We start from the raw sequence: 27,304 nt of genomic DNA on the forward strand, positions 1-27,304 counted from the left end.
CAAAGAAAGGCAATGCCAAAGAATGCTCAAACTACTGCACAATTGCACTCACTTCACACGCTAGTAAAGTAATGCTCAAAATTCTCCAAGCCAGGCTTCAGCAATATGTCAACCATGAACTACCAGATGTTCAAGCTGGTTTTAGAAAAGGCAAAGGAACCAGAGATCAAATTGCCACCATCCACTGGATCATTGAAAAAGCAAGAGAGTTCCAGAAAAACATCTATTTCTGCTTTATTGACTATGCCAAAGCCTTTGACTGCGTGGATCACAATAAACCATGGAAAATTCTCAGAGAGATGGGAATACCAGACCACCTGACCTGCCTCTTGAGAAATTTGTATGCAGGTCAGGAAGCAACAGTTAGAACTGGACATGGAACAACAGACTGGTTTCAAAAGGAGTGCGTCAAGGCTGTATATTGTCATCCTGCTTATTTAACTTCTGTGCAGAGTACATCTTGAGAAACGCTGGACTGGAAGAAGCACAAGCTTGAATCAAGATTGCTAGGAGAAATATCAATAACTTCAGATATGCCAATGACACCACCCTTCTGGCAGAAAGTGAAGAGGAACTCAAAAGTCTCTTGATGAAAGTGAAAGAGGAGAGTGAAAAAGTTGGCTTAAAGCTCAGCATTCAGAAAATGAAGATCATGGCATCTGGTCCCATCACTTCATGGGAAATAGATGGGCAAACAGTGGAAACAGTGTCAGACTATTTTGGGGGGCTCCAAAATCACTGCAGATGCTGAATGCAGCCATGAAATTAAAAGATGCTTACTCCTTGGAAGAAAAGTTATGACCAACCTAGATAGCATATTCAAAAGCAGAGACATTACTTTGCCAAGAAAGGTCCATCTAGTCAAGGCTATGGTTTTCCCAGTGGTCATGTGAAAGTTGGACTATGAAGAAAAGCTGAGCGCCGAAGAACTGATGCTTTTAAACTGTGGTGTTGGAGAAGACTCTTGAGAGTCCCTTGCACTGCAAGGAGATCCAACCAGTCCATTCTGAAGGCGATCAATCCTAGGATTTCTTTGGAGGGAATGATACTGAAGCTGAAACTCCAGTACTTTGGCCACCTCATGTGAAGAGTTGATTCACTGGAAAAGACTCAGATGCTCTGAGGGATTGGGGGCAGGAGGAGAAGGGGATGACAGAGGATGAGATAGCTGGATGGCATCACTGACTCGATGGACGTGGGTCTGAGTGAACTGCGGGAGTTGGTGATGGACAAGGAGGCCTGGCATGCTGCGATTCATGGGGTCGCAGACAGTCGTACATGACTGAGCGACTGAACTGAACTGATACTATATACACAAAGTCAGATGAACTGAAACTTCCATCTTTAAGAAGCCCAATCTCTTATAGAAGATAGTCAGTGAAAAGTTATATAATGATGGGGTGAATATGAGAGAATTTTAGAGTGAAGTTGGGTTTATAGCCCAATAGGGAGTGAATGACATATGCATACAAACCTGTGTGTATTTGAAAAAAATGAAGGAAGTGATATTTAAAATGTGAGTTTAGGAAAAGCAGAGCAAACGGTCAAACTCCATACTTAAAATTAGTGTTAGAGTATGTCAGGGACAAGTTAAAATTCTTTTCTAGGATTGTGACTGGTGATTGCTATGAAATACAGTAGCTCAGAATGTTTTCAGGTTTTCTAAGCAGTTAATAATACAGGACTAAATATCAATTGTGCTGACTCTCAGCCCTTCTTTCTAGAAACCACAGGCACTGCAGAGGAGTCTTCTGATTCTCTGGAATGGGTTTTGGTGGGTGGGGGTAAAGAGGCATTTTAGAAGATGCTGAATGAGATTCTTGAGCTTCAAGATGTGGATTTAGGGAGAATCTTCTAGAGTGTGAATTAATCTCTGTCATTAAAATATTTAGTTTCTCAAAAATCAGAATGGTACACATTTACTTAATACACTCAATATCTTTCAGCCCCAAAGCTTAGCATCAGTGGTTAAGATCCTTCATTATATATGCCTTGTTCATTATCCCCTCACCTCTTTATGATCTTCAACTTGCAATTTATATGCTGGCAGTTATCAAATTAGTAAAAATTCCCTGAATATTACAATGGTTCACTTGCTCCCATAACCATTTCATATCCTGCTACCTCAGGCTAAAATGCTATGTCCTAAGTACTCCGTTTAGAAGACTCCTGTCATTCAACAAGGTTGAATTTAAGACTCAACACAGGTAACACATAGTGAAGAAGGCTTCCCTGTCTCCTTTCTCCTACATCTACAAAGGCTAAATGAGATCCCTTCTTAATGCTTCTCTACCCCTCCTTGTTTTACTGTGTCATCACACTTTATTATAACTATCAGTTGTCTCCTCAACTGTAAAGTAGCTTTTTGAGGGTAAAGACCCTCTTTTTTCTCTAAATTTTTAATGATTATAATTTAATTATAATATAATTCTAATTATAATATTAAGGTTATAATATAATTCTTTGCAATATCAGAAATATTCAGTACATATGTGTTTAGATGGATAGATGACTTTGTATAACAAACAAGCATATGCTCTGATTAATATGCATTGTGTAGCAGAAGACAGTCTTTCAAAAGAGAATTAAGGGACTTCCCTGGTGGCCTAGTGGCTAAGACTCTGAACTCCCATTGTAGGGCACCTGAATTTGATCCCTGGTTGGGGAAGTAGATCCCACTTGCTGCAAATAAGACCCAGAACAGCCAAATAAATAAATATTTTTAAAAACTTAAAAAAAAAAAATCAAATATTCAAAAATCATCTATTGATTTATGAAGTGTCTCTGTTATTAGTAACTTAGATTCTGAAGTTAAAACAATGCAAATTCACCATTCTTCCTATTTGTGTGTGTTCTCAGTCGCTTTAGTTGTGTCTGACTCTTTACGACCCCATGCTCTGTAGCCCACCAGGCTGCTCTGTCCATGGGATTATCCAGGCAAGAATACTGGAGTGAGTGGCCATGTCCTCCTCCAGGGGATCTTTCCAATCCAAGGGATCAAACAACACGTCTTCTGCATCTCCTGCATTGCAGGCTGATTCTTTACCCACTGAGACAACCTGGGAAATGTTCTTCCTGTTACACTGGTTTATTTCATGTCTTTCTTTAGCATGTGAAAATGAGAGTATTGAAATGCTCAGTATAATTGAAAGTTGTCACTCCTTGATTTCACAATTTTCATGTGACTTTCCTCAGCCGATTTCTTTCTTTCTTTCTTTTTTAGGAAAAAATCCTATTACACTGACCGGAGGAGCAAATCAATGGGCAGGTTGGTGGGTGATATGTAATTTGTTTACAACCACTTTGTCATTTGGGGAAAAAAAATTAAAAATGCATTTGATTATCTGTAACAGCAGTTGTAGATTTTAGAAAGGGGAACTTTATTATTTATTCAAGAGATTTCCAAAATGATTACACCAAATTTAATAATGCTTAAAATCATGATCTATTTTTTCTATTTACCATTGCCATTCCTATAATCCTCCTTTTATATAATATTATAGAACAAAGATTTTAATTGCTAGTTAGTGTTTTAGGAGATTTTAATTTTAAAAATAGCTATAAAGCCAGGATTGATAGGTAAATGAAGACCCACTAAAGTAATAGACACAGTAGAGACCTTCTGGATCATCTAATCCAAGCCTCTTATTGATGAGATGGTAAAAGAAAGATTAGCATCCGGAATGATGAAGTGGTTTCCCAAGACTGTACAGCATCTTTTGTATCACGCACCTACTTTTATTCCACCAGCTGAAGCTGACTCTCTTTCAGTCCTGGCATTGAAAGCAAACTTCTTTTTAAAAGATTTATCTCAAAACAGCATCTCCATACGTATTGTGGTAACAGTAGCTATGGCAAAGGAATTAATTAAAACATAACCCTGAGACACAAGAAACCCTCCCACTTAAACTGCCTTGGCCCCTTTTCACTGGAGGAAATGAGCTTTCATTTAATGAGCTCTACAAACAAAAGGCTTATAATATTTGACTGCTCTGCCCCTTGCACAAAAATCAATTAACCAAAGCAGAATGTGAATGTCATGTAGTAGGCTCTAGCGAATGATACTGCAGGACGTTGCAAATCAGAATGACACCAAAAACTAGAAAAATACAGTGTAAATATCTGACCATTTAAGGAAAGAATTTAATAAATCTAGTTCTTTTACCAAAGAAATATCTAAATATAATTTAGAACTTTAAAATAGGAAATTTTTGAATTCAAGAGTAGAAGAGTATACTCCTTTAAACTCTAAATTTGAGTGTGGTTGGAATAGGCGACAAGAAAAGTAAATCATGGGAGGAAAACTTGAAATTTGAATGAACATTAAAAGAAATTAGCACTTAAATGGCTTTTAATAAAATTAATGATGTTCCTTAGCCAGTCAGATGTTTCTGTTTGTCAGGTTGACATATTCAGAGTTACTGTGAGTGTTCATCATTTCCCTTGTGTTCATTTGTTCCTGGTCTATATAGCAAATTTCCAAAGTTATTTTTGCATAACAAGGACAAATTCATTGGGATTTTATATAATTATACAACTGCAGGTTTTTCTCTACACATGCCTGTTAAATACTGGATTGTGCTGAGAAAACATATTTGGGTTTACTTCTGGGTGCGGTATAGAATTAGTGGGATTTTTGCCACTATGTAAGTGGTGGATTTTCTGCTATACAGGTATAACACTGTCATAATTTAGTTTTAGAGTACTTGTGTTTAGAATTCCTGATAAATGTGTATTCTAAATTTGGTTTCTTTGACATTTTTAATAGTGGAAAAATGCTTTTCTTTTCTATTTTGGTCAAACAGAAGTAAACTAGAAAAATGAACACTATATTATGTGTCATAATATGTTTTATTTTCTTTTATGTTTATTATTTTTTCTTTCATTTTATGAAATTAAAATAAGATTATCAGTTATTCCAAATGATTGTTAATTTATCTTAAGTAGTACTCTAGTTTACTGACTTACAATTTACATATTACAAATAATTTTCTTTGTTCTTGAGTTAGTGATGCATATGAAGGGGTAACAAATAAATAGGAAAGGTGAAATTTATAAAATACATAATATTAAACTGAAAAAAATGATTGTCTTGGTATTTGCTTGCATTTACACTTTCAATTAAGGAAATGATTGATTTTGATTTTTCTTAAAACTTGACCTTTGGAAAAGTAAACTTAAATGTTTGTGTGTGTGTGTGTGTGTGTGTGTGTGTGTGCAGGGGTCATCATTGTTATAGAATTATAAAACCCAATTTGTAGACATTTGGAAAGAGGGAAGCAAAAGTCAGATGTGTGCACTTAGATGGCACTGTGCTTTCCCTTTTCTGATGTGGGAGAAATGGTCTGTGCATGGGTAATTTGGCCAATAAACATTAGGGGATAAACAGGTACAGGCAGTTATCCAGGCTTTGAAGATCATTGTTTCTCCAGGCAGATCACTAGGAAATGTGTATAAAAATACAGTTCAAGCATTGCTGCTATCTATAATTAGTTTACAAAGCACTTTAATACTGAATTATCAAAGCAGTTTCAAAACAACCCTTTAGGGAGGCAGAACAAAGCATAACCAGTTTTGCAGATCAGGGAAAAGGAATGATTTCATTATCACTCCTTTTCACCAACCCTGCATCTCATGCCCTAACGTTTACAGCTGGTGTGCTCTGACAAGTTCTTTGACCCTTTAATCGAGATTTCTTTTCAAGTTCTCTTGAATTCTGTGCTTTGCACTGATTTTAGCAAAGAAACTTAAAGCTCTGTTAGAAGTCATCTTCACATTTCGCCATAAAATCTTGAGTTTGCAAAAAGGTTACTGTGATAAAGGTTTGGTTCAGTTTCAGATCAGTCACTCAGTTGTGTGTGACTCTTTGTGACCATATGGACTGCAGCATGCCAGGCTTCCCTGTCCATCACCAACTGCCAGAGCTTACTCAGACTCATCTCCACTGAGTCACTGATACCATCCAACCATCTCATCCTCCGTCGTCCCCTTCTCCTCCCACCTTCAATCTTTTCCACCCATCAGGGTCTTTAAATGAGTCAGTTCTTCACATCAGGGGGCCAAAGTATTAGAGTTTCAGCTTCAGCATCAGTCCTTCCAATGAACGCTCAGGACTGATCTCCTTTAGGATGGACTGGTTGGATTTCCTTGCAGTCCAAGGGACTCTCAAGAGTCTTCTCCAACACCACAGTTCAAAAGCATCAATTCTTCAGCACTCAGCTTTCTTTATAGTCCAACTCTCATTTCCATACATGACTACTGGAAAAAGCAAAGCTTTGACTAAATGGACCTTTGTTGGCAAAGTAATATCTCTGCTTTATAATATGCTGTCTAGTTTGGTCATAACTTTTCTTCCAAGGAGCAAGCATCTTTTAATTTGGTGGCTGCAGTTACCATCTGCTGTGATTTTGGAGCCCCCTAAAATAAAGTCTCTCACTGTTTCCACTGTTTCCCCATCTATTTGCCATGACGAGATGCCATCATCTTAGTTTCTGAATGTTGAGTTTTAAGCCAATTTTTTCACTCCCCTCTTTCATCAAGAGGCTCATTAGTTCTTTGCTTTCTGCCATAAAGGTGGTATCATTGGCATATGTGAGGTTACTGATATTTCTCATGGCAGTCTTGATACCAGCTTGTGCTTCATCGAGCCTGGCATTTTGCATGATGTACCCTACATATAAGTTAAATAGACAAAGTGACAATATATAGCCTTGATGTACTCCTTTCCCGATTTGGAACTAGTATGTTGTTCCATGTCCAGTTCTAACTGTTGCTTGTTGACCTGCAAACAGATTCCTTAGGAGGCAGGTCAGGTGGTCTGGTATTCCCATCTCTTTAAGAATTTTCCACAGTTTGTTGTAATCCACACAGCCAAAGGCTTTGGTATAGTCAATAAAGCAGAAGTTTTTCTGGAACTCTCTTGCTTTTTCCATAATCCAACTGATGCTGGCAATTTGACCTCTGGTTCCTCTGCTTTTTCTAAATCCAGTTTGAACATCTGGAATTTCATGGTTCGTGTACTATTGAAGCCTGGCTTGGATAATTTTGAGCATTATTTGCTAGTGGGTGTGTGACATGAGTGCAATTGTGCAGTAGTTCGAGCATTCCTTGTCATTGCCTTTCTTTGGGATTGGAATGAAAACTGACCTTTTCCAGTCCTGTGGCCACTGCTGAGTTTTCCAAATTTGCTGGCATATTGATTGCAACAGTTTCACAGCATCATCTTTTAAGATTTGAAATAGCTCGACTGGAATTACATCACCTTTCCTAGCTTTGTTCATAATGATACTTCTGAAAGCCCACTTGACTTTGCATTCCAGAATGACTGGCTCTAGGTGAGTGATCACACCATCATGATTATCTGGTTTGGTAGAGTGTCGATAATACAGTAGATTGCACTGATGGCCTGGGGGTGGTTGTGTTGGTTGTAGAAGTAGCAGTGTTATTCCTTTTCCTTATTAATGTCATAAATTTTATTGAGTCTTCACTTTGCACTGTAGGGTCAGGCTTTACCTATTTAGTTATCAGGATATCCCTTCATTTAAGAGATGAGAAAACAATGAGAATCAAAGAAATTAAGTAATAAGCTAGATCTTCGCATCATGTGATTCAGATCCAACCATGACTGCATTGGACATGTCCTGACACATGGACATCACCAGATGGTCAACACCGAAATTGGATTTGTTATATTTTTGCAGCCAAAGATGGACAAGCTCTATACAGTCAGCAAAAACAAGACCCAGAGCTGACTGTGGCTCAGATCATGAACTCCTTATTGCCAAATTCAGACTTAAATTGAAGAAAGTGGGGAAAACCACTAGACTATTCAGGTATGAAGTAAATAAAATCAAATATGATTATACAGTGGAAGTGAGAAATAGATTTAAGGGACTAGATCTGATAGAGTGCCTGAAGAACTATGGACGGAGTTTCGTGACATTGTACAGGAGACAAGAATCAAGACCATCCCCAAGAAAAAAAATGCAAAGTGGCAGTCTGAGGAGGCCTTACAAAGAGCTGTGAAAAGAAGAGAGGCGAAAAGCAAAGGAGAAAAGGAAAGATATACTTATTTGAATGCAGAATTCCAAAGACTAGCAAGGAAAGATAAGAAAGCCTTCCTTGGAGATCAGTGCAAAGAAATAGAGGAAAACAACAGACTGGGAAAGACTAGAGATCTCTTCAAGAAAATTAGAGATACCAAGGGAACATTTCATGCAAAGATGGGCTCAATAAAGGACAGAAGTGGTATGGACCTAACAGAAGCAGAAGATATTAAGAAGAGGTGGCAAGAATACACAGAAGACTTGTACAAAAAAGATCTTCACAGCCCAGATGATCACGATGGTGTGATGGCTCACCTAGAGCCAGACATCCTGGAATGTGAAGTCAAGTGGGCCTTAGGAAGTATCACTATGAACAAAGCTAGTGGAGGTGATGGAATTCCAGTTGAGCTATTTCAAATCCTAAAAGATGATGCTGTGAAAGTGCTGCACTCAATGTGTCAGCAAATTTGGAAAACTCAGCAGTGGCCACAGGACTAGAAAAGGTCAGTTTTCATTCCAATCCCAAAGAAAGGCAATGCCAAATTATACTCAAACTACTGCACAATTGCACTCTTCTCATATGCTAGTAAAGTGACGCTCAAAATTCTCCCAGCCAGCCTTCAGCAATATGTGAACCATGAACTCCCAAGTAGATGTTCAAGCTGGATTTAGAAAAGGCAGAAGAACCAGAGATCAAATTGCCAACATCTGCTGGATCATCGAAAAAGCAACAGAGTTCCAGAGAAATATGTATTTCTGCTTTATTAACTATGCCAAAGCCTTTGACTGTGTGAATCACAATAAACTGAGGAAAATTCTGAAAGAGATGGGAATAGCAGACCACCTGACCTGCTTCTTGAGAAACCTGTATGCAGGTGAGGAAGCAACAGTCAGAACTGGACATGGAACAACAGATTGGTTCCAAATAGGAAACAGAGTACATCAAGGCTGTATATTGTCACCCTGCTTATTTAACTTATATGCAGAGTACATCATGAGAAACTCTGGGCTGGAGGAAGCACAAGCTGGAATCAAGATTGCCAGTAGAAATATCAATAGCCTCAGATATGCAGATGACACCACCCTTATGGCAGAAAGTGAAGAAGAACTAAAGAGCTTCTTGATGAAAGTGAAAGAGGAGAGTGAAAAAGTTGGCTTAAAGCTCAACATTCAGAAAACTAAGATCATGCCATCCAGTCCCATCACTTCATGGGAAATAGATGGGGAAACAGTGGAAACAGTGGAAACAGTGGCTGACTTTATTTTTTTGGGCTCCAAAATTACTGGAGATGGTGATTGCAGCCATGAAATTAAAAGACACTTACTCCTTGGAAGGAAAGTTATGACCAACCTAGATAGCATATTCAAAAGCAGAGACATTACTTTGCCAACAAAACTCCGTCTAGTCAAGGCTATGGTTTTTCCAGTAGTCATGTTTGGATGTGAGAGTTGAACTATAAAGAAAGCTGAACACTGAAAAATTGATGCCTTTGAACTGTGATGTCTTCATTGAGATCCAACCAGCCCATCCTAAAGGAGATCAGTTCTGGGTGTTCATTGGAAGGACTGATGTTGAAACTGAAACTCCAACACTTTGGTCACTTGATGTGAAGAGCTGTCTCATTGGAAAAGACCCGATGCTGGGAAAGATTGAGGACAGGAGGAGATGGGGACGACAGAGGATGAGATGGTTGGATAGCATCACTGACTCAATGGACATGGGTTTGGGTAGACTCTGGGAGTTGGTGATGGACAGGGAGGCCTGGCATATGTGATTCATGGGGTTGCAAAGAGTTGGACACAACTGAGTGACTGATCTGAACTGAACTGACTGCATTTCATTATCAAGCATCATTTTTTCCTTCACAGTAAGTGTGTGAAAAGCCTAAACTGATAATAAGATTTATTTTTCTTTAAAAGGTCAATGATGATCTAAAAGTCACTTTATTTCATTTGTCTAAGTTTGTCAGAGATAATAGGCCCTTGAGTCCTGTAGCTTATCAGTGTTTTCTAATTGTCATCAGATGCCTCTTTTATTTGATCCTCCTAGCCACCTAATGAAGTAGGACAGATGGAATTTCTTCCTGTTTTTATAGACGAGGGACCTAAAGCTCAAAGACTGGAAACGTTTGGCTCAGTTTCCATACTGGCAATTTCATCCTCTAGCTTCTATACCACTGTTTTCTTCACTAGGCTGAATTTGAAAAGTTAGAATAATTGCTTTATAATTGCTTCCTCAGTGTTTTTACATGTCTGTGCACAACTGGCTAGAATGTGGTGATATTTTGCGATTTCAGAGACTTTCTTTGTAGTAAGAAGAAACAAAAAAGACTCTTCAGATAATTTTAATGTGTTATTTTAGGCTAGAAAGAAACACTCTTGTCCCTGCAAAACCAAAAAAGATTTGGCATCTAAATGATAACCTCATTTGGCAAAGAAAAGGTCCAAACTCTTTACATGCTAAAGTTTAACATTAAGACTTGACGTTTGTTTCAAATTATGTATGTATTTTTATAATAATAGACTTTAGTGAAATAATTTCTAAGATACAATCATTGCCTGCAGATTGCTGTACTAAATTTTTTAAAGTTTAAACAGAGTTGGCCAAACAAATATTATAAGACATTGTACTTCTCTAGGAAAATATTCTTTCCTGCCACTTTGACTTACTATTACAGAAGAAGCCAAAATTAGCCAAAGATAGACCTCATAGTGTGTAAATATAGCACATTTTTATAAGTGTAACATAGCTGAGTTCATGGATAGCAGGATGAGCACCACAGAAGCTAGTTAGAAATGCAGGGTCTCAGAACTCAAGCCTGTTGAATTAGCATCTGCATTTTAACAAGATATTCAGATGATTTAACTGTTCATTAAAGTCCTGAAAGTACCACAAAGGCTTCTTGACTCAACTTTTCTGCTAAGTCACTTCAGTCGTGTCCAACTCTGTGTGACCCCATAGACGGCAGCCCACCAGGCTTCCCCATCCCTGGGGTTCTCCAGGCAAGAACACTGGAGTGGGTTGCCATTTCCTTATCCAATGCATGAAAGTGAAAAGTGAAAGTGAAGTCGTTCAGTCGTGTCCGACCCTTAGTATTGGATTTTCTAGGCAAGAGTACTGGAGTGGGGTGCCATTGCCTTCTCCTGACTCAACTTTACTTGTTGTTAATAATCAAGTTTAAAGTAAAACACCAACTCACAACTGTCTAGCAATGTCAGTATGATTACTTTTATGAGTGAGGAAACTAAGGCAAGAAGTTAAATAACTTGTCCCTACAGTGCCCATAATGCAGAGCTGCCTTTGAATGCAATTTTTCTTGATTCCAAAACCCTTGCTGGTCCCATAGGACCTGTGGCTCCTAAAACTGAGTGTGTTGAGTATGTTGGAGCCATTTCTTTCTTTTCAGTTTCCATGTTTGTGGAGCCACATTGCTGTAAAGTGATCTGTAGCCACACACACACACACACACACACACACACACACACACACATGTATACAAAAAACTTTAATAAATAATCTCACTGGTTTTATTCTTTATGCTTTTTCCTACCCCATCATAATATATGATGAGTTTCTAATATTTTTCCACAAGACTTTTCTTATAAGGATGACCTAGTTGCCCTGAAAGAATTTAAATAAATGCAAGATTTGTTTTTTTTGGAATATATTTCCTTTGTGTGAGCGCAGAAATAATACATGTATGTGGGTATGAGTGTGGATGTATGTATGTCTTTGGGAAACTCTTTTTCAGAATGGTAGTGAAAGGTAGACATTCATGACTCTGGAATACAACCTAATTCATTTAAAAAATATGACCTTGTTCCAGGGTGCAAAAATATTTTAGGAGAATCAAAAAATGGATGTCCCAAAACCCAATGGTTCTCGACAAGTCAGCATTCCCAGACCTGGAGGAGTCAGACTGCTATACTGGCCCCTTCAGCCGTGCACGGATTCACCAGTGAGTTCCCATATCTTTCCTCCCAGCATCTCTTGAAATCACCCTTTTACTCTTTACATAATTGGCTCTCACATTTATTTCATGTAACTCTTTCTGCATTGGGAGAGTAGGACATGAAGGGAAAGGGAGAAACATTGCTTACTGCTAAAGTACTGAAAACAAAATAAGCTAGCTCCTCGCTTGGAAAGTGCAGTATGGGGGAATGACATCAATTGTTAATGTGTTCTATTTGGAACCACATTGCTTAAGGTAGTACAAAATTTATGGGAGGCAAAAGACAATCTCTTCTTGTTTCATGCTCAACAAGAAATATGAGGATAGCTAGGCTTCCTTATAAACTGAAAGATATTAAAATGAATATTTGATAATGCCCTGTATTATTTATAACTGTAGCCAAATGATTTTCCTTTAAGAAGAGGGTTTCTCTTCTGATTTACTATACTTTACATGCATTCATTTTAAGGGGAAAGTGCATGGATGACTACCCAGGACCTTATAACTGTTGCTGGATTCTGTGGTCTGCTTTGAATATTAAAACCAATCCCCTTAATCTTCCCAGCTTCATAATTAACAATAAGGACACCTTCTTCAGCAATGCTACTCGAAGCAGAATAGTGTATCACATGCTGCAGCACACCAAATATGAAAATGGAATATCAAAAGTGGGTAAGAACACTAATTCAAAATGCAATATGGTATTTACTTCTACTAATTACACTCAGAAGTATTTTTTGACTAATGAAGCTTTGCCTTCTTGCATTAGATATGAGGATATAATGCAGTGAACAAATTCTCAACCCTCTTCTTTTCAGCCTTTAATGAAAGAAAACAATAAAACAAAGCTTTTTTAAGGGCATATGGCAATATGTATTGAAATGTGAAGTGTTCAAAAACTGGAACATAGACTTTATTTCTTGAAATGTATTCCAAAGAAAAAAATCTGACTCTTGAGTAATGATATATGTAAATATTTGTCCACTGTGGCTTTGTAAACAGAAAATAGAATAGAGTACTCTACTCCAGTAGAGTAATACTGGAGATACTTTGTCCACTAGGTTATATCCACATAATGTATCCATTAAAAATGATGTGATTTGATTCACTCAACTCAAGTATATTCATCATCTATTATACTCTACATATTATAAAAAGTATAAGACATAGACCCTTTACTGATGGAGATTGAGAATTAGTATTAGTTCTCTATTTGTTGACTTTGAAAGATATCTGAAAGCAATTAAGTTGAAAAAATTATTACAAAACTATAAGTCTAATATAATTCCATTTCCTAAACACAGATGAAAAAAATCTAGACGATATATGAAATATTTTAGAGATTATCTCTGAAAGGTGAGATTATACCTAACTTTAGCTTTCTTAACATCTGTGTTGTTTGAATGTTTAGCACTGTGCTCCAACATGTCTGATGCAACAGAAAATTGAGAAAGTATCACCAGGGAAAATTAAGTAAAATTGCAAAGTTTACACAGAGCAAAGCAGAAAATAGCAGGTATCAGATGAGCTGGCCATTTGTTAGGGTGAAAAAGATGACTTAAGAAATAGAATGTTAGTCACATTCTAAAAACTTTTTAAAATAAAGAGTTGATAGCCAATGGAAACTTGTACTAATATCTACTAATTTGCATTCAAATAGAATGCCACATTAGTAAAATGAACTATGTTTCAAGTCATCCAAAGAGGAATGTTCAGACTTTGGTTCTCTTCTGATTAATAATTAATTTATTATCGAGCAGTCAAAATAATTAATTTAAGCACTAAATCTTTATTAAAAATTTTACAGTTACTCAGATGTTTTCTAAATAAGAAATATAGAGAAATCCAGAATGTAAACTACAAATGTGTCTAAATGATAGCGCTATGTGCTTATGTAGTCTTTAAAGATAAAATTGACATTTAAATGATTCATGCACTTTGTCAAACATGCAATAAACACAGAAAGGTATAAAAATGAAATTTAAAAATTGGCACTGTTACAAAATAGTGCTAAATTTATGTACATACATATATATCTCATAATTAGAATCATCCAATGTTTACAGTTTTCTGTCCTTTTCAAAATTACCGTTATGTATATTTTCTCAAGCCCTTAGTATGCCTGAAAACATTATTGTAAATAGCTATAAATACTCTGTTATAAGCATTTATCAAACTGCAGTCATTTATCAAGCCCTAATATAATTGTTTGAACCTTAATAATGAAGCAATTCCCCAATTTTGATGTATAATTATTTCTAATTCTTTACTAATGTAAATGATATTGCAATAAAAATTTCTCTTCAGAAAAGTTTTATCACTGTCTAGTCTTCCCCAAACGATATGAGAGAGTCCATTTCACTACAGTCTCATTGTGTCAGAAGAAATTTTAAAGAGTCACATATTGATGTTTATTCTCTTTGGATCAGCATTAAAGAATTAAACATTTCTTGATATGCAATCTCCTTTTGAGACATTTTTTCTTGAGGAAAAACAAGTTGTTCCAGGTTCATCTGCCTCCAAATAAGTTGGTATTAAAATGCCCACATTTCATGATATGGCAAAGTGCCATCTGTTAGCACCTTGCAAAGCTCCATTTATTATTGTTATAAGGACACAATTAGACTCTTAGATTCAGTCTCTTTCATAGTGTCACTGTCCTTGTAGGTGGTATGGCTGTGGAAGTCATTTGGGATATTTTGTTTTGAAATTAATTTATTGATCCGAGTATTATGTATGTTGCTTCAGAGGGAATTCTTCAATTAAACTAACTCAGTTGCTGTTCTATTCTTCTCTTTCCAGGTATCTGTAAACTTATAAACAATGGCTCATATATAGCAGCTTTTCCCCCCCATGAGGTAATTTTAAAGAACAATTTCCATTAAAAAAAAAAAATTTCTCCTGTTCAATGCTTGGTCTCGTTTTTTTTCAGTTAAGTCTAGCTGCCTTATTCCAGGAGGGTTCAATTAAGTGAGTGGCCCTGGACCTCTCTGAGACCCCCATTATAGTCTGTGCCTGTGCACTGGTTCTATATTCCTTCGGCAATTTGCCCTGTGCCAGGAATCCCAGCCTCAGAGGGAACTTGTGGATGTGACTCAGGCACTCTGACCAGACTGTTCCAGCATAGAGCTCCAGGCTTGACGCAGCTTGGAATTCACACAGCTGTGAAACAGGGCAGATTCTGGTCTGTGCCTACTGCTTTGGGATACCTGAAAGCCCAAGGAAAACCCCAACCCCAACCCTACACCCCATTATTTACTTGATTTTCTGCCAGATTATTACTTCTTCCAGTTTTCAGTAGGTCATGTTGTGGTAGACTCTGCCTGTTGAGTCATAAGCGACACAAGAATCAGTTTTAAACTCCATCCCCCAACACACACACATAATATTCTTTTTTAAGGCTGTTTTGCATTTTAAAATAAGAACAAAGTATTTAGGGGTTTAATGTGTGTATTTCCAAAGCCTAGCAGTCTTCTATTTTTAAAGGCTGAGGACTCAGAACCTAATTGCTATACCAGAGGAATTCACAGTCTAGTATAACTCATAAAAGGTAAAATGTATTGAGCACTTCCTGTTTGGTACTGAGCTGTTATTTATATGGACTATCTCATTTAATCCTTGCAAACAACCCTTTGAGATGGGCAGTAATATTGACCCTATTTTATAGATAGATAATTGAGTCTGAGAAAAGTTAAGTATTAATGGCCCAGTTTTGAACCTAGGCATCCAGACTTCAATGCTTCTATTCATTATGGTATACCTACTGATATTAGGAATAGAAATAACGATATCAGATAATGTGTTAGAGTGTTTCATACAACAGGTCCTGTAAGTGAATATTCCCATTCACCTGACAGTAACCCTGGAGAGGAGATATTATTTTGCCCTTGCAGAGAGACAGAAACATGGCTCAGAAATTAAAAACCATGTCCAATACAACCTAGTCAGTAAGTGGTAAAGTGTTTGGAGTGTGAGTCCCCACAAGAGCTTCTATAGCACATCGTTTGTTTTATTATTTTAAATACTTTTTCTACCTAACTAGTCTGTGTTCTGATAGTTTTTTTTTTTTTTTGACAATTTCTTATGTGAAATTTGAAACCTATTAGGAATAGATTGGAGAAGAAAATGGCAACACATTCCAGTATTCTTGCCTAGAGAATCCCAGGGACAGGGAAGCCTTGGTGGGCTGCTGTCTACGGGGTCGCACAGAGTCGGACACGACTGAAGCGACTTAGCAGCAGCAGCAGCAGGAGCAGCAGGAATATGTTGTAAATAATAGCCATTTTCCCATTTATTCTTGTAATTTTGTAGAAAAACTAATGTATGGTACACGTATACAAAATTACGGGTACACATATACAAAATGACAGAGAACAATATTGTTGAAATACAGGCAATGAAAATAAAGCGGCAAGTCAATAAAATGGACTCAGAAATTTCCTATTGATTTTGAGGGCTACTACTTGTAAAAAGAAAAGCAAAGCTTATTTAGAGGAAAATGGAGTCAATGGACTCTGTAATTTGAATAAGGTCACTCACAGTTTTAGACCTCCTTTTTACTTCATGCAAGAGTGTTATTAATATCAGTCTTATACTTTTCACCGCAGTTGAGATTTATTTTTTGCTTACAAAAAAGACAATAGCAAGAGGGGAGAAAGAGACATTTCCAGGGAAATTTGGCACGACCATGAAGAAAGGGAAGGAGAGGAGAATATATATGAGAAAGACTGCCTAAAATATAGGTAGAATTGATAATCCCACCAATTATGAGTAGTGGAGACAGAAAAGTGTGTTGGCTGGACGAAGGGGCTGCTCATGGAAAAGGTAGGGATCAGGGAGTGTGCACAGCCCTGTGAAAAGGGATGAAAATGCATGGTTGAGCTGGAGTCTGCACTTTGGTCAGTTTCCTCTTGCAGTGCATCATGTCACTGTCATCCCAGAACTTTGTGGTTCATTGAGATTAATGAGTAGAAGTCAGACAATGATGTACTAGAGATTCTGAAGGTTAGCATCTTAAATCCAGGAAATGCCTACATCTGACCATTGAGACTGGCAAGGAAAGTCATGTATTTTAGAAGGATTATCAGGAATGATTTAAAGAAGCCTGAGATTTTGATTTACCTTCCCAGTCTCAGGGCAAGCTGTCTTAACAGATAGGCCAATTTCAAAAGAAAATAAACTTTTCTCAAGCGGATGTCTTAAGCATCTTGATCTTTCCTCCCGTCTCCTTAGCTTCCAATCTTTAAGCACCGTCCAATCTCTAAGTTCCCTTAGGAAAGGAAACTCTGAGACTGCACGCTAACTGTACTTCCGCTTTTACCTGATTAGTTAATTTTGTTAGAAGTGAAAGTGAAAAGTGAAAGTAGCTCAGTCATGTCTGACTCTTTGCGACCCCATGGACTATACAGTCCAGGGAATTCTCTAGGCCAGAACACTGGAGTGAGTAGCTGTTTCCTTCTTCAGGGGAATCTCCCTAACCCAGGAATCGAACCCAGGTCTCCAGTACTGCAGGCAGATTCTTTACCAACTGAGCTATCAGGAAAACCCGGAAGTGAGAAAAACAGAAGCAAAATCTATATGAACCTCTCATTTCAGCCTTGAGGCACCTGCAGACCATGAGTCAGGTGCCATTTTTTCTTCATAGGATCTCGCAGCCCTGATTGTCTAGAAGGAGATGTTAGTTTGGCACTGTTCAACTGCCACAGTATAGCAAACATCTATAAAATCAGCTAACAGTGATTTGGTACTTCTGATGTGCCTGACACTTTATAGCTATACGCCAAGTGGGTCTTCACAAAACCTCTTCTATATTGATATATCATCAATATTTATTCTTATCCCCATAACCTAAGTGAGGTAACTGAAACATAACTTGACTTGCTTTAAATTTTCATCAAACATGTCATAAAAGTAGAATCACACATCAAATTGAGCAGAGGAACTTCATTAAGTTCTGTGTCTAAGTTTTGATTCAGAAAATAAAATTATTGTATCTATTGTCCTATTTTATTATAGAAGCAGAGCAGTTCAGCCTTCAGGGAACACTTTCTTCTAAAAGATATATTCTATGTTTCTGAAACTGCATATGACAGATTTTTGAGAAGCCATATAAAGAATTTTAAACCACAATTCCATTTTTGGAATTTCTTATTTGAAGTAAGTTTTACAAATTCTAGAATTTAAAAACATGGCCAAAACTGGTGACTTATATCTCTTTTACTTTAAACACTTTTAATTAAAATACAGTTGATTTATAATATTACATTAATTTCATGTGTACAGGGTAGTGATTCTTTTAGATGGGGAGCACTTATTTAATGGACATTTACTCTTTTCATTAGCTTCTATTAATGAAGTAAATATTTTCTGGGACTGGATAGCTTATCAAAGCAGCATAAGACTCAATTGCTGAACTAAAGATTATAGCAATTTCTCTCAATGATGATGAAGACATTGTGTTTATTAAAAGACCTTAGGTTTCAAACAAACCTAAGGTCTAATTTAAGTAAAAGGGATTTCATTGGGTTAAAAAAGGAATTTAAGAAAAGTTTTAAAGAACTATCAGAATATTTTTAATAAAAGATCTATATTTAAATGCATTTACGGCATCACTCCAGTGATGGGCTTACGTTTACAATCCTGAAGCTTCCAGTAAGTTTTAAAATTATTCTATAAGAAAAAAAAAAAAGCAAAAGCAATTCCTACTAATTCACATTTCACTAAAAGAATATGTATCAACTCATTTTACTTTATTTGTTTCAGGGAGCCTATAAGAGTAACCAACCCATCAAAACCCACGGACCGCAGAATAACAGACATCTATTATATGAACGCTGGGCACGCTGGGGAATGTGGTACAAGCATCAGCCCCTGGATTTAATCAGGTAGGTCCTGGGGATAGATCAATAATGGGATACATATTATGCTGTTTTCTCAGCATTGTCTTAGATTTGGAATAATCTTCTTTACCCACCAAATCATCTGTATCATTCAGGGTTGAACAAGAAAAAACAAAGGCCACTACACATCTTTTCAATAAAAGAAACGATTTAGGGAATTAGTTTCTCAAGGGATGGAAAAACTAAGAGCTCAAACAGGAATGTGAGGCATGTTAAACCAAAAATTAACAACAGCAGACAAATGCTAACGACTGTTAATGCTGGAGGAAAAATGGGATGAAGTGTATTTCAGAGGTGAATACCTGAACCCTTTGGTAGGAGCTTTGCTATTGATGATTAGGACTGTCTGCAGAGATGTGACGTGTTGAGAGTCAAGCCACAGAGAATTATAGGTGGCTCAGTGGTAAAGAATCTGCCTGCCAATGCAGGAGACACTGGAGACACGGTATGATCCCTAGGTTGGGAAGATCCGAGGGAGGAGGGCGTGGCAACCCCTCCAGTATTCTTGCAGGAAAATCCTATGGACAGAGGAACCCGATGGGCTGTAGTCCACCAACTCATAAAGAGTCAGACACGACTGAGCACATACACAATTTACAACAAATTATGGCTGCTCTGGGGAGAGCCCTGAGAACGGCCAGGAGAGGAGAAAAGATACAGGCTCCGACCATCCTTCCACCTCTGAGACTTTCAGTACCTCCTAATGTGACTTAGTAGCAATTTATGAGGGAATCTGTATGATCTACTTCCCAGTGAAAGAAGCACAGGCAGAAAATAGATCTGAGAACAAATAGAAAAGTGGCCAGCATAGCATCTCTGCATATATTTATCTTTCAACAAAGATTTAATGAGTGTCTATTTTATTCCAGGAGGTATAGCCTAGTGAGTAACTGCTCACAACTTGAATTAGTCTTGAAATAGTATTATATTCACAATTTATTTTATTCTGATGGAGGATGATTTGTTCTTATTTTAAAAAATCCGGAAATATATATTAAAGAGACTTACATCCCCAGCTACCTAGAAATATTTATAGGATAAAAATTTTAAAATAGCATCCATATTATAAGATTATATGTGTTGATGAGATGTTCATGAATTATAAATATCAAGAATAACTCAAAACCGTATCAGTCATTGTCCTAAGAGGAAACAGATAGACAGAGAGAATAAGGGGAGTGTTTGAAATTAATTTAATGAAAGAATTCAATATACAGAAGTGTAAATAGGATCAAGAGAGCCGTGAGATGATGATGAAGTGTCTACGTACTGGTGTGCACGTGTGCTCAATGGCTCAATCGTGTCCGACTCTTTGCGACTCCATGGAATGCAGCCCACCAGGTTCCTCTGTCCATGGGATTATCCTGGCAAGAATACTGGAGTAGGTTGTGATTTCCTTCTCCAAGGGAATCTTCCCGACCCAGGGACTGAACCTGTGTTTCCTGTGTCTTCTTGCGTTGACAGGCATATTCTTTACCACTGAGCCACCAGAGAATCCCAGGTGAAAAGTAAGGGAGTATCAATTCATTTTCTTTTTTTATAAACAACCATTTCTAAGCATGTGTTTGTGTTTTGTTTTCATTTTAAGAATGAACTCTAACATTTTAGTAGCTAAAGCCTTTTCAGCCTTTTTTTTCCAAATAAAATATTGAAATCTGGAAAAAAAATACATTAAAAAAAATGGTCTGCTACAAAAGCTGGTTAAGATAGCTGTGTGACTTTTTTCCTAATGTCTTTCAATAGACACTGGAAGGATTTAAGTGTAAAAGCTAATGAAATAATTCACTCTAAAAAGAGTTCAATTAAACATTCATTTTTATGATAGAAGTTATTTCAACAGCAGAATCCTATTGTCAAATGAAGCGTAACATAGAATGTGCTGTGCTAAATTGCTTCAGTCATGTCCGACTCTTTGTGACACTATGGACTGTAGCCTGCCAGCTTCCTCTGTCCATGGGATTCCCCAGGCAGGCAAAAACACTGGAGGGGGTTTCCATTCCCTTCTCCAGAGGATCTTCCCAACCCAGGGATCAAACCTGCATCTTTTAGGTCTCCTGCACTGGCAGGCGGGTTAACGCCACATGGGAAGCCCCATAACATAGGAAACCACTATATACAACATAAAAAGAGGGTGACTTCAATTGAAGTGTGATGGGGTGACACCAATAGTAAGCCCCTGTTCCTCCTTGCCCTGTTGTGGTTTTAAAGAAATTGAATAGAGCTCCTAAGAGATTGTGACTACCCATGTTCTAGATTAAGGATATTTTCATTAGCCTTCTTTGCTTGGAACTAGTTTCTTCTCTTGAAACAGATCTGAAATATGCTATAACTTAGGTTAATTGTACTCTTGTCAAATAACATCATTGCTCCTCTTAACCTTCAATAATGTACAATTAAAAATCTTGGTATAATACTCTGTGTATGTAAGGGTTTCTGTCTGTGCAGTCCTCTATAATCATCATCATAAAAATGTTAGTAATATGTGCCAGAACCATACTCCACCCCACGGAACACTTGTTTGAAGGAACAAGTAGCTTTGTTAGAATACCTGCTAATATTATAAGCTCATTCCAGAGTAGAATACTTCCATTATAAAAGAAATAAATAGACTTTTGATCTATGTCTCCTACGAGAAATCAATGAAAAATGCAAAAAATTAGATAAATGATGCTCAGTAGAGGATGATTTCATGTCTACACTAGATAGAATACACACACATTTTAGTTGGCACAATACAGAGAATGGAGTAGGAAGAGAATGATTTTTGAGAGGGAAGTCTTACTGAAGAAGGAAAAAAATAACAAGAGAATTTTCTTTCCAGTAAGAATTTTTGCCCAGAGAGGTATTCCCAAATGAACTACAAAACACTAATCTCTAAAACTAGTACTGGGACAAAACTGTGTTAAGTAATCATTTTTAGAAGATGGAGACCAAACACCAGTGCAGAATTCAAGAAATTGTCATTTCTTACTGGCACCTTGTAAATTGTGATGGTTAATACTGGCAGTGACATAGTGAAGAGCAACTGAGAAGTTGTTGGAACCGTCTTATTCATCTGCTGTGTCCATATGAAATGTTAACCAATTGAAGGGAAATAAAATACATTCATTCCCTTTGTTTCATTCAACAAAATACGTCCTGTGGTGGGTGCTAGTGAAACAAGATACAGGTCCATTTCCAAGTAGCTTGTAGTCATAGGGGGAGGGTAAGGAATGGAGGTGTGACAGGTAATTGTCATGAAGTTTCATGAGTTTAGGATACTGAAACGTGGGTGAAGGGAGTGTGGGAGCAAGACCAGGGACATCTAACCCAGGTTTGAAGTGAAGTTAGGGAAGGCTTCCTGGAAGAAGTGATATAAAGGACAGGATAAGTATAAGCCAGATGGGAGAAGAGGATGAAAGTAAATAGCACCCCACTCCAGTACTCTTGCCTGGAAAATCCCATGGACGGAGGAGCCTGGTAGGCTGCAGTCCATGGGGTCGCGAAGAGTCAGACACGACTGAGCGACTTCACTTTCACTTTCCACTTTCATGCATTGGAGAAGGAAATGGCAACCTAATCCGGTATTCTTGCCTGGAGAATCCCAGGGATGGGGAACCTGTTGGGCTGCCGTCTATGGGGTCGCACAGAGTCGGACACGACTGAAGCGACTTAGCCGCAGCAGCAGCAGCAAAGGGAGGAAACAGCCTTAACCAAGAAAAGAGTCATGTGCTCCCGGAACGGCCGGCGGAGTTGAGTTTTGTTGAGGAAGATGTGTGACAAAATCGTGCAGATTATGTCTGGCGGGAGGGAATCTGGCCAAGAGTGCAGACGGAGACTGAATTCCAGTCTGCTTTCAGCAACTACCCAGAGGGAGACACTTTTCTAAATTATGCCAAAGCAGTACGGTTTAGCACAGCTCTGTGTGGGGGAAACAAAAAGGATTCTACTAAGAGGATGAAGAAAAGCAAGAACTGGCTTATGAAAAGCTTTATGAGCCACGTTAAGAAGTTTGACACAGAAATAAATAGATTTTGCAAAATTGCTCCTATAAAGGCAACATTCAAAACAAACTATTACCATCACTGGATTTATTAAGCAAGTCTATTATGATATCCCAGATGGAGCTGAGGAGGAACTGAGCCGGAACCTCAACTGTCTATCTGAAAGTCATATTAGGTGTGGCATTAATATTTGTAGTATTCCTTAGGTTGCCATAAGCTAAGAATTTGCTTTCCCACACAGGCTGTACTTTGGTGAGAAGATTGGCTTATACTTTGCTTGGCTGGGGTGGTATACTGGAATGCTGATTCCTGCAGCCATTGTTGGCTTGTGTGTGTTCTTCTATGGAATATTAACAATGAATGCAAGTCAAGTAAGGTAAGCTATTAACAGACTTACTAAAAAGCTTGGCCTTCTGGTTGGATCAAGGCTTTACAATAATGCTGATTAAAAAATAAATGATGGTACTACAATTTGTTTGTTTTTATTTTTGCAGGGGAGAGGCACCATAAAAAGGCCATTCCTATATTTTATATGCAGATTATCTTTTCAATAAGTTCTAAGACTGTTTCTCTTTATGTCAAATTTCCCTTTCTAGTATATAACTAATAATAATTCAACAATGCAATAGACCATTCTATGTAATTTAAATTTGCATATAGTCTTTGGTAGTCTGAAATACTCTCTCAATATAATAATTCAAATAATTGCAATAGATACAATTCTTCAAACACTTAAGATATACAAAGACCTTCTAAACACACTGTTTCATTTTATACAACTTTCACTACCATCCTTGGAGATGAGTTTTCCTTTAGGCACTTGAGAGAATCTTACATAGCTCAAGATATCTGAACAAAATGTTGTTGCTGTTGTTGTTTATTGCTTGGTCATGTCCGACTCTTTTGTGATCCCATGGACTGTAGCCCACCAGGCTCCTCTCTCCATGGGATTTCTCAGGCAAGAATATTGGAGTGGGTTGCCACTTCCTCCTTCAGGGGCTCTTCCTTACCTAGGGATCAAACCTGAGTCTCCCAGTCTCCTGTACTGCAGGTGAATTTGTACCATGTAAATCCTATCCTAAGTGGTCTCCTGTCATGATAACATAAAATCACTTTCTATTTCCTTTTTATTCTCTATGTGAATAGAATTTATAAAAGATTTTAGCATCAACTTAAAGTATCAAAATAGTAGTACATAAGATTTTGAGAAATAACAAATGTTTATCAGAATGATGGTTTTTCTGTTAAAATTTAAATGACTCAACATTTGGATATAGAAACAATATAAAATTATTCAGGCTTCCCAGGTGGTGCAGTGGTGAAGAGTCTCCCTGCCAATGCAGGAGATGCAAGAGATGTGGGTTCATTTCTTGGATCGGGAAAATCCCAAGGAATAGGAACTGGCAACCCATTCCAGTATTCTTGCCTGGAAAATTCCATGGACAGAGGAGGTCCAGAGGGTCATAAAGAGTCAGACACAATTGAGTACACAACACACACAAAGATATTATTCAGCAGAAGTCAGAGTCACCTTGGCATTAAAAAGTCCTCTTAATAGTGTGTTCCATTTACTGTGCCAAAGGGATTTCATCAAGTTCAACCTTGTATGATACAATTCAAAATATGATAAAGCATTTTTTCTCTCCTTAAAAGCTCAGTACTTTTTTCTCTTTTGGTTCATCTTTTAACCATGGCCGTGCTACTGGGTAGCAATCGTGACAGTTAATGGGACCATAAAATGCATTTCCTTGAATTTTCTTTGTATATTTGTATACATGCACACATACACATATGTACACACTGCATTATATATAATGCAGATATATTTGTATAACAATTTTGCCTAAAAACAAAATATTTTCATTGTTTCAGAGTTGAAGCCTATTCCATAACCAAATTTCTTGATTTGGTATCTCAGAATCCCCTTGTTCTTCAGGAAGGCCAAATAGTAATTAGCATGAAAACAAGCACCTAATGTTCAAAAGCATTTCTTCTAGAAACAGTCTTATTTCAGAGTTTTGCAAACTCAGCACCAGTCTAGAAGGCAGCATCCTCCTGAACAAACATGCGCCTGCTGAAGACATTCATCCCCCTTTGGATGTTTCTTTATATGCTATTTTTGCATTTATTGCCTTTACTTTTGGTGTCAAACCTTATAAATCATTGCCAAAACTGATTTCAAGAAACTTACCCCCTTAAGTTTTCTATTAGTAGTTTCATAGGTTCAGCTCTTAAATTAAATCTTATATCTATTTTGGGTTAATTTCTGTATATGGTGGAAGATAGAGCTGTAGTTTCATTCATTTGTGTGTGGATCCTTCTTTTCCAACACCATTTGTTGAAGATACTGTCCTTTCCTCGTTGAGTATGCTTGGCTTTTTGTTAAAAATTGGCCACATATACATGGGTTTATTTATGGTTTCTCTATTGTGTTCCATTGATCTATGTATCTGTCTTTATGCCAGTAATGTGCTGTTATGATTATCATACCTTTATAATATTGTTATCAAAGGTGTGATGCCTCCAGCTTTGTTCTCTCTCAAGATTGCTTTGACTGTTTGGGATTTTTGTGGTTTCATAAAAATGTTAGGGTAGGTTTTTCTGTTTCTGCAAAATTACCATTGAATTGCTGATAGAGATTGCATTTAATCTGTAGATCTCTTCAGATAGTATGGACATTAAACAGTGTGAAATTTTCTAATTCAAGAGTACAGAAAATCTTTCCATTTATTTGTATCTTCTTTAATTTCCTTTGCCAATGTCTCATAATTTTCAGTGTATAGACCTTTCGCCTCCTCGGTTAAATTTATTCCTAAATGTTTTCTTCTTTTTGGTGTAATTTTAAGTGGGCTTTTAAAAAATTTTTCTCTTATTGATAGTTTTTTTGTTAGTATATATAAACACAACTGATATTTGTGTACTGATTTTATATCCTGCAAATTTATTGAATTCATGTTTTAGTTATAGGTTTTTTTTTTTTAAGTTATAGTTTTTTGATAGAATGGGCTTCTCTGACGGCTCTGCTGGTAAAGAATCCTGCAATGTGGGAGACCTGCGTTTGATCCCTAGGTTGGGAAGATCCCCTGGAGAAGGAAATGGCAACCTACTCCAGTATTCTGGCCTGGAGAATTCCATGGACTGTAAAGTCTATGGAGTTGCAAAAAGTCAGACATGACTGAGGGACTATCACTTCTCTTCACTTAGGGTTTTGGAGAAATAGTCTTTTAAAATGAATTGACAAGAGCAGAAAATGATTTTTAGGCAGTTAGCTACTGTTCAGATTGATCCCATGGAGAACATATTCACAAAGTTTTCCCACTTGGTGTAGACTTCCTCCTCCACACTTTCGAAGCTGAAAATGAACAAAAGGCAATGAAAGGAATAGATATTCTGTTCCTACTGATTTATGTACCAGTGAAGAAAATTAGGCTCCTTTTGTATGAGATAAGTATTCTTTAACCTTTAGCACAAGGAGTGTTTTAAACTCGCAAACTCTTTTCTTCTGTGCTTTATGGTATTATATTACTGCTACTTCTGTCACACTATAATTAAGACCCTGTCAGACTTGCTATTCTAAATCAAGGTAAGCATCACTGAATATCTTGACTTTCAAAATTTCATGGGATTGAATTTTTCCATTCAAGGTGTCAGACGTGGTTAAGTTGTAGGTATTATCATGGTATGTGGGTGGAGGACATAGGACTTTTGAGTTGCTTTGTTTCAGTTTTATTTTAGTAATCTCTTTCTTGTTTATTGCAAGGTAACAAAATGTTGAAAAGCTAAAGATTAGGTTGCATTTATTATGGTTCTACTGGTTGTGTTTATATAAATTAGGGTCATATTTCTTAACTGCTCTGCAGTTAATTGTTTATGTGAAAGTCATGTTCAGATTATTTCTTGTATGTGCATGTACAAGCATATATTTATATGTATATTGGTCTTACACAATCAAAGGTGATCAGATCTGTGTCAGATGGGGTCGCACAGAGTCGGACACGACTGAGACTTAGCAGCAGCAGCAGCAGCAGCAGAGCACATATTATAGGAATATGAAAATGAACAAGCAGGGACACATGGCCCCTTCTTCTCAGGCTTTCGGTTTCAGGTCCAAGGCAAAGAGCAGAAACAACTTTCTTGCCTCTTCGGCATTAGAACTCACCAAGAAATATCAGTACTGGCCAGCTTTTCAAAAGCTGTTGGACCAGGATTGGTCCCCTGTCTTAAAGGACATTTCAAACCCTCTCCTGACAACCACTTTAGCAATAAGGGTTTCGTCGGTTTATCAAGAGCCTATGATGTGCCAGGCACATTATCGGTATTCCTGAAGTAGTATCCCACTTGGCTATTATCTCCAACTAGAGATGAAGAATTGATCCTCAGAGTGGTAGATGACTTAGGGGGGAATATTTAGCAAGTTAAACCAA

At 37.4% G+C, this 27,304-nt stretch overlaps 1 protein-coding gene across 1 annotated transcript in view; it reads left to right on the top strand.

Annotated features, from left to right (window-relative positions):
- The window catches only part of ANO3 (anoctamin 3), a 444,144-nt gene that overhangs the window by 323,064 nt on the left and 93,776 nt on the right, over positions 1 to 27,304 (top strand). The window contains 6 exon segments of the mRNA XM_068988751.1: positions 3,224 to 3,268; positions 11,873 to 12,004; positions 12,564 to 12,670; positions 14,801 to 14,856; positions 18,761 to 18,882; positions 23,122 to 23,256. Of these exon segments, the coding sequence (XP_068844852.1) occupies positions 3,224 to 3,268; positions 11,873 to 12,004; positions 12,564 to 12,670; positions 14,801 to 14,856; positions 18,761 to 18,882; positions 23,122 to 23,256 (597 nt within the window).

Source organism: Capricornis sumatraensis, chromosome 16 (assembly GCF_032405125.1).
Source record: "Capricornis sumatraensis isolate serow.1 chromosome 16, serow.2, whole genome shotgun sequence".
Classification (NCBI taxonomy): domain Eukaryota; kingdom Metazoa; phylum Chordata; class Mammalia; order Artiodactyla; family Bovidae; genus Capricornis; species Capricornis sumatraensis.